This window comes from Protomyctophum bolini (assembly GCF_963924005.1).
Source record: "Protomyctophum bolini genome assembly, chromosome: 7".
Lineage (NCBI taxonomy): Eukaryota > Metazoa > Chordata > Actinopteri > Myctophiformes > Myctophidae > Protomyctophum > Protomyctophum bolini.
Window position 1 is genome coordinate 38,196,931 of NC_137868.1, and position 21,201 is coordinate 38,218,131.

The 21,201-nt window shown below is 40.7% G+C and overlaps 2 protein-coding genes across 2 annotated transcripts; both read right to left on the reverse strand.

Moving 5' to 3' along the window:
• Positions 1-7,327: 7,327 nt before the first annotated feature.
• On the reverse strand, positions 7,328-13,580 carry gapdh (glyceraldehyde-3-phosphate dehydrogenase). Its single transcript, XM_080768547.1, has 12 exons — positions 13,473-13,580; positions 12,945-12,990; positions 11,345-11,444; positions 10,747-10,853; positions 10,465-10,555; positions 10,205-10,320; positions 9,836-9,917; positions 9,234-9,385; positions 8,841-8,919; positions 8,588-8,671; positions 8,331-8,428; positions 7,328-7,721 (listed from the first exon to the last, which is right to left on the reverse strand). Exons 2-12 carry the CDS (start codon positions 12,965-12,967, stop codon positions 7,652-7,654), a joined length of 1,002 nt encoding a protein of 333 aa, XP_080624673.1. The 5' UTR covers positions 12,968-12,990; positions 13,473-13,580; the 3' UTR covers positions 7,328-7,651.
• Positions 13,581-17,043: 3,463 nt separating this feature from the next.
• Positions 17,044-20,435, reverse strand: nppcl (natriuretic peptide C-like). The gene is made up of 3 exons (XM_080767604.1): positions 20,309-20,435; positions 19,512-19,682; positions 17,044-17,927 (listed from the first exon to the last, which is right to left on the reverse strand). Exons 2-3 carry the CDS (start codon positions 19,608-19,610, stop codon positions 17,610-17,612), a joined length of 417 nt encoding a protein of 138 aa, XP_080623730.1. The 5' UTR covers positions 19,611-19,682; positions 20,309-20,435; the 3' UTR covers positions 17,044-17,609.
• Between the last annotated feature and the right edge of the window lie 766 nt (positions 20,436-21,201).

The following is a 21,201-nucleotide window of genomic DNA, read 5'->3' on the forward strand; positions in this document are numbered from 1 at the left end:
TGGTATAGGCCTATACATTTTTGTTTTAATATTATATTTAGTAGTATTTTATTGTGTTGATTACCTATTATTGTAATGTAGGCTATTGTTTGTATTTTACTTTTCTCAGTTTCTGTCATTCTCTCTCCATCAGTGCCATTTCCAGGGGGTGGCGAGTGGTGCATCTCCATCTCCCCAAATATCCTTCCAGAAAATAGCTGATCTACAATTATACTACATTGTGAGCTTGAATGTAGATGGTCAATTTTCACCAAATGTTTCCCCAGAATTATTTTCGCATGTATTTTGTTCTGGTGCAGGTCCTTTTACCCAAAGTTATTATTTGGATAGGAGAGTGTACAGAAATAAAGCTGTGGTTAGAGAGGTGGGAAAACATACCCCACATGTGGCCTGAATCAAACAGGGGACATTGCAATTGTAGTAAACTGGTATGACTGGAAGCGACGATGGAAGGCTCGTCTGAGGACGACCTCTAGACGAGAGAGAGAGAGAGAGAGAGAGAGAGAGAGAAAGGTACACCTTAAGGTACATAAGGCATATCAGTTTTAATGTATGTAACAATTTGTTATGTGAGCAGGGCAAGTGCAGATAGTTCCTAATTGTGGTCCATATATAGCTCCCAAAGTCAAAGGCGGGCAGGGAGGCCCAGAACAGCATGTATGCCCAGTTTGCCCACACTACCTATGTCCAGAGACACATGGTGACTCTCAGTCCATTGGCCTTGAAAAACAAAAGCAACATACATGATGTATAACCACTTAAGTGTTGCATCAAATATTCATGCTGAGCCTGCATTTCTCGCAAGGGTCATAACACATGCTCTACTCTGCAAAGATTCCATACTTCCTTTTCTTTCCGTGCAGAATCAGTTGATTTAAAATTATTTGACCTGGTCATATTACCTATAAGTAGTCAATAAACGTGCCTTGAAGTCCTGATTAATTTGATCGACATACACGATTTCAAGCAGAGCAGAAGGAATATCAGACTCTGTGCTGATTGGAGTCATTGCTCAAGAGCCTCATTGCCAGTTATGAAGATATGTCTAAATAACACAGTTGGAATGCCATAGAATTCTTTACTACAATTGTGCTAAATCATTTGCAAAATCATCAGCTGAAGTGTAAAATGTTTCATTTTTGTGTTTATCCTGCTTGAGCAAATTTGACATGTTATCTTAATCTTAAAAATGTTCTTAATAAAGAAGGGAAAAGCAGGAGGAGATGAAAAAGAAGAAGGGAAGAAAGGATAATAATTAGTCTACAGTTCCTCGCCTCTCAGCAGGCCCAGTGCCACAGGGGTACCAGAGGGGACCTGGCACCCTCACTTGCAAATTCTGTTTCATAAAAAAGTTTTATATGCCTATACAAATTGAATAAATATTAAAAAATTCCAACTGCCCCCTCAGTCATTTAATCCTGGAGCCGAGCCAGCATCTCAGTCAAAAGAGTTCATTCATCTTCATGAATTTAAGGTTTCATGGGGTGTGTAATTCACTTTTTTTGTAAACTAAAGCAGAAGAGAAGGAGAGAAAAAAAGATGCTCTCTCCAGATAAAATAAGATGTTTGAAAATAACAACAAATTGGTAGGCTACATTTAGACCTAAATAAAAATGCACGAATAAATAGTTTTGGTTCTTTACGACCTCTGGGTATGCCTCTTCCGCTCCATCAGTTCCTCCCCTTTGATGTTATCGTAGGTACTGAAGAGACGCTGTTTGGCTTCGTTCAATATCCCATGTCTCTCGGCAGTTGGCTCTCATACAAAGCAAAGCCATGCTTCCTCCACCCTAGCCCGAGCCGACCTCTGGGTGTCTGGACTGCAGGGAGGATCTATTTTGTCCAGTACGAGCACAGAAAGACTGATCGCCTCTTCATTTGAGACAACGAATCACCTGTATTCTTGGTTAGGCTACATTCCCTCATCCAGCAGCTGGAAGTGGCTCCTGACCTCCTCCGTATAGTTGGCTTGCAGGTCAGGGTCAGTGGAGATTGAGAATGCCTTCCACGCAGTGGTCAGAGCCCACAGATCTGAACATGGGTCACAATTCAGAATAGAGTTCCTACTTCCTCCACTTTTGCCTCACAAGTATGCAGTCCAGCTGATGTACAACACCTGTGGCCCAGTCTTGAATGTTCATCTCTTGCCTGTTCTTTTCTGGAGCAATGTGGAACATGGTGTTCACTTCCAGTAGCTATAGTGTTCCATAAGATTACAAAGCAAGAAATTGGTCTATAGTTCCTCAGTAGGAACATACCATCTCAGTCATGGTTGTTGAAAGAGCAAATTTGACATATCTATCTTAAAAGAGTAGTTCACCCAAAACCATACTTATTTTCTAATCTACTCCTTTAATGAAAAAGCAGAAGAGAATATATTTATATTTTATATAATCACTTTTCCAGAGTTATTATGTTTTACTTTTGTGCATAGTGTCCACAATGTATTGTAGGTCAGTGTTGTGCAGCCAGCACCGTTAGTAGGATCTGTAGTTTGATAATTGAGATGGTTAGAGAGATCATATTTTCAGCAATGGAATTAAACTCTTTTAGTATTTATCCAGTAGGTTTCTAATAAATAGAAGCCCCCCAACCATGTTGAAAATAACACTTGTATTATGCATGAAATAAATGTTACAGATGAGCTAATCATCACAGTGACTAGCAAATGTCAACTCTGAGTAATATCTGGTCTGGATGGAGGGATGTGTTGGCTAGTAATGGCATTTTGTTGCAACTATACTAATCTCTGTGCCAATCAACGGAGCTAGATCGGTGACTTTTTTTTATCTGTTTCATATCATGTCATGGTTGTCGAAAAGGTGTCATTTTTCTGTTTAACATGTATCTTTCTTGAGTAGGCTAGTTCACAAATTATTTGTTTTACTTATTTTCTAATATATTTCCAATAATTCAAGGCTTTATGGGGTGTGTAATTGATAGAAAATAAGTAAGTTTTGGGGGTAAACTACTCCTTTAATAAAGAAGAGGAATAGAAGGAGAGTAATATGATGCTCTCTCCAGAGAAAATAAGATGGTTGTAAATTTAGGCCTATACAACACAACGCTATTTAATTATTTCACAGTTGATTTTGTGGTTGTCTCATATGAATAGATCTCACGTAAATTGTTTCTGTATTGTCTATTTCCTACTCTACTCTGGATTGCCATCTGCTGGTCAAATCAGATATAGGCTACTCACTGTGCCGACCTTAGAGTGGTGCCGACACACTGGCGACGTTGTCCCAACGGTGCATTTTGATTGGAGGAGAAGCATAACCATAACCAGCATGCAATTGTATCGAAAATAGATTATTCGCAGTAGATATATTCATTTAATATAATCATTAATTATAGAATCACTTTTCCACAGTTATTATGTTTTACTTTTGTTCGTAGTGTGCACAATGTATTGTAGATCAGAGTTGTGCATCACCGTTAGTAGGATCAGTAGTTTGATAATTGAGATGGTTAGAGAGATCATATTTTCAGCAATGGAATTTAAACTCTTTTAGTATTAAAGCCCCCAACAATGTTGAAAGTAAAACATAAATCAGATGAACATAATTCAATTAAGAAAATTGTGCAGGCAACATTCATTGTTCAGCTGATCCGGAGTGAAATTAAGCATTTATGTGGAAATAAGTAAACCTGTATTATTTATCATTGCATATGCATAATATACTTTGTCATTTGAAATGTATATTTTACATTATGAACATTACAGCAGTCATAATACAGACGTCTAACAATATTTAGACTACTGATATCGTAATTAACTACATTTTTTTATACATTCAGAAATTGGGACGCCAGGACAAATGATCACTAGCAACCCCAAGGTTCAAAAATTATGCTTCCGAAATCTCTTGATTTCGATTCCGCAAAAAGGTTGGTTATTCACCACCCTCTCTGTGCCAAACAAAGCAGAAGCCCTTTTTAACGATTAGTCCACAGTCCTCAGTAGGACCATAGTGAACATACTATCCCAGTCATGGTTGTCGAAAAGGTGTCATTTTCCTGTTTGAGCAAATTTGACATTATATCTACTCTTGAGTAGGGTACCTAGTTCACAAATAAATTTTTTTTACATTTCCATTAATTCAAGGCTTCATGGGGTGTATATTTGATAGAAAATAAGTAATGTTTTGGGTAAACTACTCCTTTAATAAAGAAAAAGAATAGAAGGAGAGTAACATGATGCTCTCTCCAGAGAAAATAAGATGGTTGTAACAAATTGATAGGCTACATTTAGGCCTATATAAAACACATGAAATATAAATAACCTTCTTTTCCAGTGGTCTGAAATAACGCTATTTAATTATTTCACACTTGATTTTGTGGTTGTCTCATATGAATAAATCTCACGTAAATGGATTCTGTAGTCTGTACTGTCTCTATTTCCTACTCTGCTCTGGATTGCCATCTGCTGGTCAAATCAGATATAGTCACTGTGCCGACACACTAACCAGCATGCAATTCGGTGTATCGTAATAGAAAATAGATTATTCGCAATAGAATTTTATGTTATATACCGGTAATCTATTTTTAAGGCCTATTATGTTTTACCTGTGTGCGTAGTTATAGTGTCCCAAAACGCACATGTAGGTCAGAGTTATGCAACGCCTTTAGTAGCCTAGAATCTATAGTTTGATACGTCAGATGGTTAGAGAGATCGTCTTTTCAGCAATCTCTTTTAGTATTTCTCCAGCAGGTTTCTACTTTAGAAGCCCCCTAATAATGTTGAAAGTAAAATATAAATCAGACGAACATGATTCAATTAAGAATTAAGATGTGCAAGCTGTAACATTCAGCCTGGGATGATGAGGACTTAGATTATATTAGTAACTTTTTTTTTTACATTCAGAAATTGGGACGCCAGGACAAACGATCACTAGCAACCCCATGGTTCAAAAATTATGCTTCCGAAATCTCTTGATGTCGATTCCGCAAAGAGGTTAGTTATTCACCACCCTCTCTGTGCCAAACAAAGCAGAAGCCCTTTTTAACGAACTGCCCTCATTTCCCCAGTAGGACAACAGTGCACATACATCACAGTCATGGTTGTAGAAATAGTGTGATACAATACAAAACTGCAAAACGGATTATTTTCAATATACACACGTGTAGGGAAAAAAGGGAAAAAACATAGGTCATATCATGCTATTTGTATATATGTTTATCGCTAGGTATCGCTTCAGAAATGTAAAATGTTTGACCAGCACAGCAGAGAGCATTCTGGGTAATGCGTTATAAGGTGTTCATTGGCTGTTTGTTGTGCGGCTGCGAATTTCCAACGTATGCCTAAATTAGCCTTCAAACCAAAATATCTCCGATTGATAACACATGACAGTGTATTTTATGTAGTCAGTTCAGTCTCAAAAGATTCACAGTAAATAATACAGATTTGTAACTCACAAGTTCAGATTTGCAACTCACGTGAGTGAATTTGTGTTTCATATTTGTCTTTTGTATCCACAAGTTTAGATTTGTGTTTTGTATCAGTGTTTCGCATCTGTGTTTTGTATTTGTGTTTCGTATTTGCGTTTACAAAACGCAAATACAAAACACAGATGCGAAACACGGATACAAAACAAAACACAGATGCGAATTAAAGATACAAAACACAAATGCAAAACACAGATACAAAACACAGATCTGAACTTGTGGATACAAAACACAAATCGATTTTGACATTTTCAATCTACGAGAGTCTAGGCTTCATGTCCCTGAGGGCGGAGGACGGAAACCAGCTGAGTTTAGTTAGGGCTTTACTGGGCTTACCTTAGGGCTCCGATGTACAAATGAAAAATATAAGGTGCTTATCCTGATGCTGCACATGTTAGAGAGGCCTGCGTGGTGCTACCGCTATGTATCAGTCCGTAGTTTTCAATAAAGAAGTGTTTTAATCCCGTCTGTGGCCGAACGCCATTTCCCCCCTCGTTTACTTCCTGTTTACGTTGACCGTAATTCCGGTTTTTAACAGATGCGCCCCCTCATTATCGCTATTGTGAATTCCCGACAGAATCGGCCACAATGCCCTCTCGTAGATTGAAAATGTAAAAATCGATCAAATACATTTACGAGAGTCTAAATCTTAGGATATATTTGGCCTGCTTTTTTCACTGACTATTAAAACTAGTCCAATCTGCATGTGTAAGATATCGGAGCAAAATAGATTAGAATAGTTATACATCCAGGCTCCGGAAGAGGGCACCAAATCCTTAATCCTAAATAAAGAAAGCATTTATTCAGTCAAACAGTGAATACCTTAGGGCTTAGCCTTAGGCCATTGGTTCCCAACCTTTTTATATTGAAGTAGCCTACCACCTAAGAAAATATTTGGCTCTCCAAGTACCACCAAAATAAATAACATTATGTATTAATTTAGTTAAAATACGGTATAACTGCCCTTTTTGTTCAATTCCTAAGCTCTGACAAAACTCAGTCTAATCACTATTCCATTCCACTGCTCTGACAAAACTCAGTCTAATCACTTATCAGCACAACTGATGATATGTCTAATGCGATTAATCAGTTTTTAATCTTCTAACGAATAGGTGTGCACAATTTCATTGTGTTGCTCATGTCTGAGGCGGTTGGGAAATCAGAGTTAGGCTTGTTTCCCATTCCCTGCCCCAGCCATGGTTTGGGGGTGATTTTCACCTACGTTAGTGATAGTGTAAAATAAATGTAGGTGGGCTCTTCCACAGTTGTCAGTCAGGCTCACACTCCCAGTTTTTATTATATCATTTCTAGGAATTTGTCAACTCCCACATTTTCTACTGATTTTGCCTACATGGTCTTGATTGCTTTTTTTAAATAGTGCCCCCAATGTTTTTAATTTGTGATATTTTATATAAAAGACCTCAATTGGCCATGTATTGTTGAATTTATTTATACATTTTAAAAATGTAATATACCCAATGTTAGTGATAATATTGAACAGGTTTCTTTTACATGGCCTTGAGGTTAGCTCTGGTCCATATCCTCAAGGACTTAAGACCTCAGCTCAGACCGCAGACCATTCCACTTTTGAATATGCTCATTTGACAAGCGAGATTCGATCAGGACTTGTTTGGCAACCTTTATTTTTCATCCCTCATCTCTTCAAAGACCACCAGTCTACCTACTGTAGGCAACATCAGATTACCTGATTAAATCTCATCTTTTTAGCCATTAAATGGTGCTCAAAGATTTAGGGAACCACCAAAACGTTCAAGTTGACATTTAGAAACAAAATTCCCTTCTGGGGCTCCCCAGCACAAAACATTCAGATGAGGTGCAAAGTTTGAAAACTGAAAACAAAGACAGCCGAGGACATGAATCTCTCACAAACAGGACTTTATTCCATTTCTGAATGCAGCACTTTGTGCACCACAGACAGAACAGACCATCACACCACACCCTTCAAATTTACACAAGAACAGAACAAGGGACTCTTATAATACAAAAAATATATATATATTGGTCATCAATTTAAAGCCAGGTTTTGTTTGTGATCTGTGGGACCTTCCTCAGGTATGGTTAACGATCTGGCAGTGGAACTCGGGCAGAGTTAGAGAATACAACTTCTTCATTGTATAACTCCAGAAATAGGAGAATGTAGCAGACGTCACATAGTACAGTGGTTGTGCATTGACCAGTCATGTTACTCCTTGGTAGCCATGTGGGCCATCAGGTCAACGACACGGTTGCTGTAGCCGTACTCATTGTCATACCTGAGAGAAGCAAAGAAAAGTAAATTAAAACATTGCAAGTAGTCATGTTCCGTCAGTCTACATTACCATTTCGGTCTACTCAGGACAGATGAAAATCTACCAGCCATGTCATGTCTCTACCGGAATAATGTCAGTTCATTATGTCAGCACTGTCATAGAAGTGTGTGATGTGACAGGCTTGAGTTAGCGCTACTGCGTCACTGCATGTTTGCATAGTAAGTGTGTGTGTGGGGGGGGGGATACGGACGTTTCTACTCTGCCACAATGTTATGCTGCCCACACGGGCAGATGCAAAAGATACAAAGATGCTAAGCTACACAGAATCACACTGCATTTGTGGCTGTTAAGCAGCAGGAGGACATTGTTAGCAGCTCAACCACTGAACCCAAAACAAACGGCCAACACAGATACAAAATTAAGTGCATGTGTGTGATGTGACTACCACTGCTGGTAGTGTAGTACTCAATAGTCCATCAGATGGAGCCCTCTACCCATGTGTGTGTGATGTGACAGGCTTGAGTTAGCGACAGCGTCACTGCACGTTTGCATAGTAAGTGTGTGACCTTCAGTCGCAAACATATAGTGTAGGCAGGAAAAGGTTGGTCATACCATGAGACCAACTTGACAAAGTGGTCGTTGAGGGCAATGCCAGCACCGGCATCAAAGATAGAGGAGTGAGTGTCACCGTTGAAGTCTGAGGACACCACCTGGAATGAGAAGAAAGAGTTACCCAAACATTAAAGTCTGTAAATTGGTCATTTCAGCAGCATGTTAGCATTTTACCCCAAGTCTGTTCTAGTCATGGATGAGGGCCACAGCACAAAAATAAGTGCCATTCACATATAAAACTGTGGGTCAGCATGTACCTGGTGGTCTGTGTATCCCAAATATCCCTTCATGGGTCCCTCAGAAGCTGCCTTCACCACCTTCTTGATATCCTCATACTTGGCCTGCCAAAAAAGGGGGAAAAAAAAGTCATTGATTAGTCATTTTGATCTGATATTAGACATGCAAAATATGATAGGAATGCGTTCAAATCCTTGGAAAAACACAATGAAATGTTGCCAGCATCGATAACCATGTTAGAATGTAGTGGGTGTCATGTGTCCTGCAACTCACAGGCTTCTCAAGACGGACAGTCAGGTCAACCACAGAGACGTTGGGGGTGGGGACACGGAAGGCCATGCCGGTAATCTTGCTGTAAATCGTGGAGATGAGACACTGTTAGTTATTGGCTTACTATAAAGTATGCACCATGTTTTACATTTTAATATATACATGTTTGAGTCTTAAATGTCTTTGCAGAAATGTGGAATCCGAGATTGTCCAATATTTTCAAACATCAAATGGTTCCGTCAAAAACAGCCATTTCAAATAATTAATTTCATAATTGAAAGTAACCCCACAGTATTCTTATGTCCTACCAAGAGTCATTTCAAAAGAGATTATAAACTACAGTTAGCAATATGTAGTACTGCACATTTCTGGAAACTAATTTAATTTGGTACTGACCCATTAAGCTCAGGGATGACCTTGCCCACAGCCTTTGCGGCACCAGTGGAAGCGGGGATAATGTTCTGGGAAGCACCACGGCCATCCCTCCACAGCTTACCAGAGGGACCATCCACGGTCTTCTGAGTGGCAGTGACAGCATGGACTGTGCTCTGAAATTAGGAAAGAAACATCATTGATTTACAGCATTTCTTACTTACTATACAATGTAGGAACGAGGTCTGCATGAGCGACTGGCATAGGTGGCAAAGCATAAAATTGGGCTTCAGTCATACACTTTGAATGGAGACAGTGCTAGATTCATGGGTGAGTGATAGTTCACATTGGGATAAGTCTGCTTTGCAGTGGCGGAAGGTTCCTACAACGACAGTGGGTGCCCACCTTAGAGTAGCCTATATATTTTAAGGTGCCCACCCACCTCGCAACTTATTATTATTGGCTTATTATTTTGCCAGTGGGTGCTTCGGCTCCTGCGCACCCGCGGAGTTGACGCCTCTGCTGCTTTGTAATGCCATGCGTGTTTGGGCAGCATGTCCATTTGGTTTTGGCTCCGCTTACTGCCCCTTTTCTTCTGTGATACGTGCATGCATTTTAATCCTTACCATCAGACCCTCAATGATGGTGAAGTTGTCATTGATGACCTTGGCGAGGGGTGCCAGGCAGTTGGTTGTGCAGGAAGCATTGCTATGGACAAAGAAACATACAATGTCACATTGTAACTGGTGCGCTTATTCAGATGTTATACTGTCCATAATGTGTATAGTGTTCTCTAAACTTTTATTTTTCTCATAAACATTGACCACGCTGTATTTTATTTACCATTTATATAGTTTGGTTCATATTTGATTTGCCTGAACCCCAAGAAGAATAGTCTCCTCTCCACTAAGCTGTAGATTAGTGGGGCTCCTGACCTTAAACATCTTGTGCACAAATAGTCAATCTAAAAGAAGAAAAAAAGTTTCATTCCTCACCTGACCACCAGGAGGGAGTTGTCATACTTCTCGTGGTTGACACCCATGACGAACATGGGGGCGTCAGCGCTGGGTGCAGAGATGACGACACGCTTGGCACCACCCTTCAAGTGAGTCTGGAGGATGAGGATAAGATGGAGAACATCAGGAGGAGATTAGTGTTCATTTTGTCTCCCAATTCTGGGCTTATTATACATGTCGAGTGCGACACATGGCATAGCTAGATCAAACAAACGTGCATGAGAGGAGGAAGTACTTACGGAGGCCTTCTCAATGGTGGTGAACACACCAGTGGACTCAACCACATATACGGCACCAGCCTCACCCCATTTGATGTTGGCAGGGTCCCTCCTGAAGAACAAGTAGAAGGCAGGATTCACAGACTTGACACAGCATGTGGATAGTGAAAATATCTGAATTCATAGAAACCTTGGTGCACTGCAGCAGTATGCCACAGTTTTAATGTAGATTACTTGGTACAGTAGTTGCACTAAATTTCATCACTACTCAAAAGCATGTTCAAGCAAGGAGGGTGAACGCACTCGTGGAAGACTGTGATTTTGTGTCCATCGATGACCAGTTTGTCACCCTCAGCCTTGACCTCACCAGGGTAACGGCCGTGGGTAGAGTCATATTTGAACATGTAGACCTGAGGGAGACATAAGGAATGTATATTATACACCTAAATTGTTGTACAATGAACGTAAAGAACCTTCTCAAATTTTCAATAGACTGATTTTTTAAATAAAGTCACCAGTTAAATATATATCAGAATTTAGTTTGAGGCCAACAGTCATGCTGACATGGCTCATGATCTTGCATCTTATTATTTTAGAGTCATGCAGGCTTCCGTGTTATGGTTACCATACACATTCATCGAGTAAAAGATAGTAGAGCTAGGTACACCGCACTGACCGCAGACATGCCACATAGTCTTCAGTTTCTCTCTATCTTATCTCAAGTCTTACACAACCATCCAAAATACATGAACGGAACTCATTGTGGAAGAGGGCTGTAGAACATAATAAAAGAGGATATCTTGTGAAAGACTTTGTTCAGGTAGACCCATTTGTCTTTGTCAATTGTAAACTTAAATTTCAACTACATCACCAGTGCCACAGGGATGCCTGGTTGACTCACCATGTATTCCAGGTCGATAAAGGGGTCGTTTATTGCCACAATCTCCACCTTCTTGGTCAGGAAACCAGCGCGGGTGACCAGACGACCAATACGGCCGAATCTGTGGGGAAAAGGCAAGCAATTAACATGTTCCTTAGTCTGCCCAGTGCCCACTAGATGGTACTACAGTACAATTTACACTGAAGCACTTTGACGAATGGACTTTTGTCAAGTGCATTCAGCTATGTTGTTTCTCACGCTCCTCGATCATTTCATGCCAATAAATGCTCAAATTCAATTTTTATGCTGTCAAATACAATTTCCGTAGATGCCAAGGAAGCCAGAGTGGCACACTCACGTCTGATTAAACCCCAATAAGACATTACAGACCGAATTGAAAGGATCGCCCTTTACACATGTCTTTTATACAGGAAACAACTTCCAAGGTGACCTAAAAGCACATGCAAAAAAGGAGCAGGGTCCAGGGGGAGTGGCGCAGGAGGGAGGTGTGTGTCCATGTTTCAGAGGGAACAAGCAAGCAACATTCTGTGGGGCTAAAGTCTGTATGAACATCTAATGTGGTAATACTGCCTGTGACGACAGCCAACTGTTTGATCAGTTTGGCGAGAGTTACTATTTAACTGTGGGCCAAAGCCCCTGTTAGGAGATACTGTGTCCTCATAGGAGGACAGAGGAAGGGGACAAGGAATTGGGGAGGTGGGCAGAGAGATAAGAGATTACAAGGATCATATTGTCTCAAAAGTAGTCAGACAATCTTATACAGTCCTGTTCAGCTCCAACATGCAGACCTGCTTTTCCACTTGCAAGAGTAGAAAAAACAATGCCCCTATTAACAAAAATAACTGTCCACAGGACCATCAGCTGAGGGCCAAAAGTTCAAAGATCAGCTAGAACAACAAGTTAACAGTCAGCTAGGTGACTGCCCCAGGGTTTGTGTATGCATGAATCATGTACCCGCCTCATGCAAAACAACTTAAGGACAGTGTCAGATAAGGATTACTAATTAATTCAAAGCAGACACAGCGACCAGAGGGCCTCAAACAGTCGTCAAAAAGTTACTAAGCTAAAGATAAAGCACTTCTACACAAGGTTGGCTAGGTGGCAGTCGCTGGATTTGTGTATGCGATCTATGCATGTACTGTACTCTCCTCATGCAAGATTGAAGTATTACTAAAAGCATTCAGAATGATAAGAGACCTGTAGTCCGACAGTGAGCACTGAGCAGAGGGCCTCAAACCCTTCATCAAAAGGTTACTTAGCTAAAGATAAAGCACTTGTACGCAGACGCAGAGGAGTGGGGACTCGTGGCCAGAAAATGTCTGAGCTAAGCCATTATCTACACTGGGAGCCATTGCTACATACCAACGGGTGTATAAATAAATCATGACTTAAAGCCAACAAAACTTAACCCATGATATATCTAGCATGAGGTTTAAGTAGCCATAGCAGCAAAGCCAGTGTACACATCCTCCTTTGGTAGAGTTCAACAGGTGCAATATTGATCCAATCACCATAATAGTCTACAGCCCAGTGGTGTGGGTGTGAACCATAGACATATAAATGTGAACTGGTAGAAATGTAAAGTTAAAAATGCTCTTACCCATTGATACCGACTTTAACCATGTTGCCTGGGTTGGTATAGTCCTCTGAAAAAGTAAAGGGTCATAAGGGGGTGTGAAGACATGGAAATAAACAAGACACCATTTTAAGAGTAGGCCTACACATTTTTTTGTTGATGCGTAAAGAACAGCAGCTATAGCTACACAAAGGAGAGGCCAGGCAATTAAAGCCACCTACCAGCAACTGCAATAATCAAATAAAATGGATTTACAAAGATAACTACACAAAGTTGCAACTAGTTCCAATTAGTCCTAGATTTGGAAAAGTTGTACAAGTGTATATTTTGTCATTGCAACAAGTCACTTGACAGTAAATCACTAGCTAGCTACTCCTGCTACTTTGAATGAAGAGTTCAATGACACTTCTTTTTCAATTAGATTGCCTGTGAATCACATTCAAAACCTTCCCAGCTCTTTTATAACCTCGCCGTTTCACCAATCAGCCAAAAGATCAGGCTGAGTTCTTTATAGTGATATCGAAATGTAAGCCATTTTAATTAATTAATTACCGTTTGCGAGATACTTCAGTCTGTCTTGGGACTCCGGGTGTGAGTGGTGAAGAACAGGGAGATTCCGTGTGTTTTTATGAGCAACACCGGTGATGCCACGCCCACCATGACCCCGCCCCCTTTGAATGTCAAGGTCGTCAGCCAACACGCACACGTCACGCGCGCGCGCGCGCACACACACACACACACACACACACACACACACACACACGCACACACACACACACACACACACACACACACTTCTAGAAAGTTCATTTGAGAACAAATTAGGCCTATTAGATCTCTTTAAGGTCCCATATCCTCTGATTTTATACAGTAGGCTATGTCTTTTTATGAGTCCAAAGTTTGCCCAGCATTTCATTCAGCTGACAATTAATGCGGTGAATCCGGGAGTATTCACAGTGGCCTGACTTCACTGTGACTTCTATTGCAGTGGAACACAGACAGTCATCACATATAACATTGTTTCTCACAGAGCTCTGTGTGCACACTCCAAACATTTACTGCACTTATACATTCCCCCGGCCTCTGCACTGTATGTGGCCGGCTCTCACATGAAACAATTGCACCCACATTTACTTGAATGTGTTGATGCTTTGCAGCATATTTTGGTATTAAGGTTGAGATGAGGACACAGACATGATGTAAGTCATGGGGTCCCTGAATGACCTTCTCACTATAAAGAGTAGACAGTCACAGAGAGACGGATCAAATCGCTGTTATGAGGATGCTGACATTTAATGTCCAAAGACCATGACCTTACAAACTTAGACTAGCACTCTCTCTCTCTTCTTCACTGAGTCTACCATGACTCCATCTCCTTCTCAGAATATTGTTGACATTGTTGTCTTATCTGCTGACTTTAACTTATGCCATGTATAGATACAATTCACTACACTTGGCCAGGTCTTTATTAATTCAACATTTTAATTACAGAGAGGTGCCCGTGGGGCCTCTGCAGTGGTGCCCGTTGGGCACTGGCCTACTTGGAATGATGCAAGTTGGACATGCATGCCTCACCCAGATATAGAGGGTATGCGCATGCATAAAGTGAATGGCAGATTGAGTGGCAAATTGAGTGTCAAAGTGAATTTAATGTTATCATAATAGGACTGTTCTTGTTTGGATGTAGCCTATGGGCTGTCAAGGCCAGATAATAGGTTTTTGCCACTCAATAGGCGTTCCCGCATAACTTCCAGGTATGATGATGATGTCACGCGCATACCCTCTATTATGTCTGTCCATTTTATGTCTGGACGTCAGAATGATGTCAGATTTCTGTATGTGTCTCTCTATGTCCGTTTATTCCTGCATTGCTACAGAGTATGCTGGGTTTTAGTTAATGAGATAATGGTCTAAGTTTAAACCACAGTGCTATGATGAAGCATATTGCAAGTATCTCCCTAGTTACATCCGTGGGATAGCCAGCCTCACAAGCTGCAGGTCCCACCTCTCGATTATTGAAACATTATACCAACAGCTCAATACAGATTCACATCCCATTATGCACTGGGCTGCAGTCAAACAACTGTTGCCATCTGAAGTGATGGAAGGAGTACTCACATTCTTTAAACCTGCAACACCCGGATATATTTCTACTTGCAAAAAAGAGATTTCAACCTTATTACTACTTTGTACTACTAGGACTTACCAAAGGAAATTACTGTATGTAAAAAAATAAAAAAATAATTGATGCTAATTCTATGCACATTTATAATAATTATTAAAATAATAATAATAAATTAATAATTTACATTTGGGGGATATCTTTCACGATAATAAATAGAACATGATCTAGACATTCTAATGATCACAAAAATCATGATGCGACAAGTTGTGACAAATAGCTTAAGTATAGGGCTGAAGTGGTTTTAGTAATAATAAACAAAATCTGCAAAGTAACGTGTTACTCAAGCTTTCAAATGATTAAAAGTACTAGGCTATTAGTCACTGAGATGTATGAGTAAAAGTATTTTGTACTTAGTGCTTGGTTACTGTCTACTGTTACTGTCTTAATGCAGACTACATACAGCGACAGGGTACTGTTTCAACAAAGCATAACATGCAACAGATGCATTCTGCTAAGCATGCTCTCTGCACAAATATTTATCAGAGGGGGTTTGCTCTGTGGATACCCACCATCACCCTGAACATGGCTAAACATACCAGTCTTGGCCTTGTGCCCTGCAGCTTAAGGTCACAGAGGGGACGAAAAGGTCAGGCTAAGATTAGACTCGGGCAGGCTGAATGTCTGGTGACCAGTACACAGTACACTTGTATGAGTGTATAATGTACATGGCCTGGCTTTACCTCATGAAATTACATTACATTCTGTGTTCCTAGGACATATGAACTAAGCTGAACTATGCTGAAACTGCTCTGCCTTTTACTTACTCCATATGGAAAAGGAGATAGGGCAGAATCAAATATTTATCATTGATTAGAAAAGATTAGTGTTTTTGTTTCCTGTAGTTCAGTGTAAGGGCAATTGTGAAATACTGGTGTGAATTTGCATATATGCCTGTAAAAGTCCTGCAACTATTGCAGCAAAATGTGCTCAATCTGAAGGTGAGTCTTATCTCTGAAAGCACACCCAAATTCACGAACAATAACATATGATTCCGTATTGATTTGTGACGATCACTTTTGCATCTAGGTGGTAGCCAGGTTTACAACTAGATTGCTCCTTGTTACATGTATCTTTAAAAGTCCAGTAAAGTCTAGGAACTTGTCTCATTATAGGAGGACTCAGCCAAACAGGCTTAGACTGACATCTAGTGTGCAAGGTTCAGAGCACAACAATTCTCACACGAATAGCTCCCTTGACATTTAATCGTGAAAAACGGGGTACTGTAGTGGCTGGATTTGGTACCAGCCTGTAGCAGATGGACAGTGGCATAGGCTACCCCACTTTTCACCTTTAGATGTCAGGCCTTGCACAGACTTGGGTTTGGGGTAAATGTGAATAAGAGTAGACCTACAGAAAAATGTAACAATAATAAAACAACTGTACCCCAATATTTCTTCCAATTTCTTCCAAGGACAATGCTCCATCTCAACTATCTCTTAATTAAAATCATCCTTTATTTATTTCCTATTCACCAGTAATGCTCTAATGCTCATTCTGGTCATTGATGCAGTCCCTGTGTAGCTCAAACTGACTGTTGCTCAAACTGACTGAGTTTGTCCCGGTACAACGAACAGAACAGAACACCTTACTACCGGTATAACATGTTTGAATCCATAAGCTCAGGGCTGAAAAATATAAAACATTTACTCCCAGATATCTCATTTGTCCATAATCAGCCCTAGAGAAAGCCGTTTTGAAAGGATTGGTAGGGGTTTGGTTTGATTATTATTAATTATTTGTCAAATAATCAGACATTCTTTAAACCCCTCGAGCAGTCAGAAGATTTAATAACAGCTCAATAGTAACATGGGTGAAAAGGCTCAGCAGTAACAAATTGAGTTCCTATTATTAAGACATTTCTATTGTAATGAACAATACCGTCTAGCTAGGCAGAAAACAGAGTGGGATGGCAATGGAATCAAATTCACCACTAATATTTCTATGCATGTACGGGCCCCTATATTTCTACATGAGACAAACCAGACTAAACACAAATGCCAAATGCATTTATTCATGCAAATTATGAATATGTATATCTACATATAAAGTATAAAACAACAGTGAAGAGAAACAAAAACTACAGATGTCATATTCAAATACTCAAAATACATTACACATTCAGTTACAGACAATCTACCCCTGGCCTACACACAGTTAACATTTATTCACCTAAACACTGTTCTAGACAAAGTCTGAAATACTTAAAGTGCAAATGTACCATGAAAACTCGAATGGATGGTCAAGTGTGATAACAATTTGTTGTAAACATAGCTCCCACGCTCTTAAGATTCTGTGTTGATACTTAGTTGGTGTGTGTGTGTGTGTGTGTGTGTGTGTGTGTGTGTGTGTGTGTGTGTGGGGGGGGGGGGGTATGCTACAGGCTCTTAGAAGTGCTTCATAGTGCTTGTACGTATGTTTATGTTTATGCGTGAATCTGTTTCCTTGTCATAGATCTTATGGAGAATGGCACTGCAGTCTTCTATTTATCTTGCTTTTCTGTCCACTTAACAGCCCAGTCCACTCATGGAGCCGATCCGGTCCAGTTTCAGCCCGAAGCATCCTCGGTTCCACCCACCCCTCCGTGACCTCTCCGCCGGTTCCGCCCGCTTCTGATTGGCCAGGGCCCCCTTGAGCAGGCGGAGCCACGGGGTCTCGGACTGCAATGGCACGTCGGCCCATTTGGGGTACTCCGCTACCTTGACGCCCCCTGTGGAGAACATGGACGGGGGTTCCTCCGATTGGTTGCTGCTGCTGCTCAACATGTTCTCCAGGTCATCAAGGGTCAGAAGGTCATTGTAGCGCTCCAGGAACTGCCCCATGAACTACAATTTACAATTTAGGCATTTTAATAGCAGACACTCTTAATCTAGAGCAATTTACAGTAAGCAAGAACAACAACGCATGGTAATAATACGAATACATAGAAATAGTCATCAAGGATCATAAGTAAGTGAGAACCGAACATCCGTCTAACAGTAGAATATCTGTATATGCTATCTAAATGACATACGTTTATCCTTTGCATATACGCCTGCAAGGTCGTCGAGGCAAGGGAAAGTGCTACGGGCTGAGGTGGAGTCTGAAGAACTACGCAGCGGAAAACCATACACACAAACACACATATACAGTACATACTGTACAGAAACACAACCACACAGACACACACACACACACACACACACACACACACACACACACACACAGTCAAACATAACGGCAACAAACACACTGTGCAGAAACATACAGCTATACATACAGAACAATCTCATTGGGAGCATGCTGATTCAATCAACGATACATTTCATTACTACTCCTCTCTTATCCTCGGTCTCTCCCGCATCCTTCCTCCATTCTGCCCTTTTTGATTCCTCGCTCAAACCATTTGAAGACATTTCTACCTGATTAGAGGGCAGTGGGGGCAGGACTTTCAGACAATCTGAAGACATTTCTACTTTATTAGATGGCACAGTGAGGGGGTTTGGGGACGGGGTGGAGGAGGAGGTGGTGGTAGGGTGCCCGCATTATTTTGACTCGAGAGCTACTTTCAAAATGACCAGCTCAACAAGATCTACTGACCGGAAGAAATATTATAACATTGCTGAAAATAGTTTAAATATGGAATAGCGGTGCTGGCGTTACATATAAGAGAAATGCACTTGGAATGGGAAATAGAGGGGGAGAAATGGAATAGGTAGGGGTTTTTTGTATTTAATTTGTAATGCTACTGACGTTTGTGAACAGCAACTCTTGAAAAAAATATATTTCATTGTGGGTTGGGTTGTGCTGATCAGGCCCTTTTTGATGTCAATCAATCAAGTCACCTTAATTCAAGTGGCAGATGCCAAAAATGTAATATTCTTTAGGGGCATGTCTTGTGGTCTACTTGCACAGCCTTTGTGATCTACTGGTAGATCGCAATCTAACTTTTGGGCAGCCCTGTAATAACAGTATCATGCACACAGACTGTTTGATCCACCTGTGCATTCTTCAATTTGACCATTTCTTATTCTAAGGGCCCTATCTAGTGCCACGCCTTACCCCTTATCCCTAATCCCTAAATTTGTCATTTTGAAAAACCTTTTAAAATAGTTCAAATAGCTGATCTACATCTACATCGACAGCTTGCAGATCGGCTATTTGAACTATTTAAAAAATATATTGAAAACAGCAAAGAAAAAAAAAGAAAAGTTCAGGGATAAGGGGTGGCAAGATATAGCCCATAGTCTTTTAATAATCTATAAACTCACAACACACCACATTTAGGCCTGTAGATCTGCTATTTTGGCTGAATATTTGCCCCAGATTAGCTTCTCTATTCTAGGGTTCATATACGGTGATGGGATGCGTTATGCCAAAGATTTGCTGCTTGTTGATCACATAACATGGCTATAGTCGTGCGTATATACCTGCACAGCATCAGGGGAAGGGTGCAGAGCGCGCGCCTCTGTTCTCTCCAGTGGTGCCAGCAGGAGTAGAATGGCACAAAGCAGCACAGGGCACAGCATGGCAGCGCAGATCTAGGACAGCCACGGATCACTGGCGGGGGTCACAAAGCCTGGGCACGACTTCACACAACACTGGCACCACCCACACACACCAGACACAATAGTTATGAGTGTGAAAGGGACACGGCACTTGTGACACTGATACAGATTAATTGGTATACATCCGGCACAATGTTCTTTAATTCTGGAAGTTATATTTGATATATCTATTCTTGTGTGAAGACACTGTGTTGGAATGTTGCCACGGACATCAAGGACATGTAATGTCCTGGATGGAAAAAGCTCAGCATAAATCCGAGTTTTTGCAGAATCAAAATTTCACATGGCAGATCGGTCCCTGCACCATTATCAGTGGCAGCATCAAGGCATTGATACTGATGTCTGGAAAATGCCACAATAAACTTGGCAATGGACTTTCTATGAAACTGCTGCATGGTTAGTTATGAATGAAAGGGATATTGATTCAAAAGTTATTAAAACGATCGGATTTACCTCTTTATCACGACTAAAGCATGCAATGTAAGTGACAAACAAGTCTGTGTATTAAAGATTGTACTGCTGAAATACTGCTTGTTATAGGCCATATTATTTTATATTTTGTTATAAAATACCATACTACACCTGAGTCTGACCGTACAAAACAATTTGGCTCATCATAATAGTGCATAATTCTTTGAAAAGGGATATAAGACACTCACCTTCCCCTGTGCGATACGTCTTTCCAGACAAGTCTCTCTGTGTGTGAGTGTGTTGCTCTTACAGGCTCCTCTCCATCACAGTCCCTCTTCCTCCCTCAGTTACCTCTCACTTGTTTGCACCTGCTGAGAGCAGCATCACGATGTTTCTCTCACCAGGCCCCTCCCTCTCTCCTCCTCCTGATCTGTCCGTCTGTCTGTCACACTGATGGAAAAGCAAAGGATGAATTTGCTCGCTTTGTTCACTTGGCAGAGGTTGAATGTTGGGGCATCGGGCCAGGGAGTGGGTGTTGTGGGGGGTGGGGGCTTTTCCATGCAGTGCCAGAGATCAGCCCCACCCACTGCCACCTCTTGTCATGGGAATGCCGTCATGGCGTTGGAGTGACTGTTATTTCCCAGGGTGACTATACAGGAATGCTGGAGAGCCTGTGCATTTCCCTGCATCCAGGGAGCTGGCAAGGAGGCCTAGTGGCCCCACTGACATCTCAAAAAAATAAAATAAACTGTACTTGAGCAAGGTCTGCTCAAGTACAGTGCATACCCAGTGGTGGAAAGTAACCTTAAGTACTTTACTCATAATTTGAAGGTACTTATACTTTACGTGAGTAGCCTGTCAGTTTTTCAATACTTATACACTATATACACTTCTATTCCACTACTTCTCAGAGGCAAATATTGTACTCTTTACCCCACTATAATTATTTGAAAACTAGTTACAAGTTACTCTGTAGATTTTGATTAGTAAACATATTTTATCCAATTAAGCCCTACTTTATAGGTTATTTGACAATAGCTGATCTACAAGCTCACATTGCAAAGCATTGTGAGTTTGTACAATGCTTTTTAAACTTCTTACAGAACTTTTACTTGAACAGTATTTCTACATCGTGGTATTG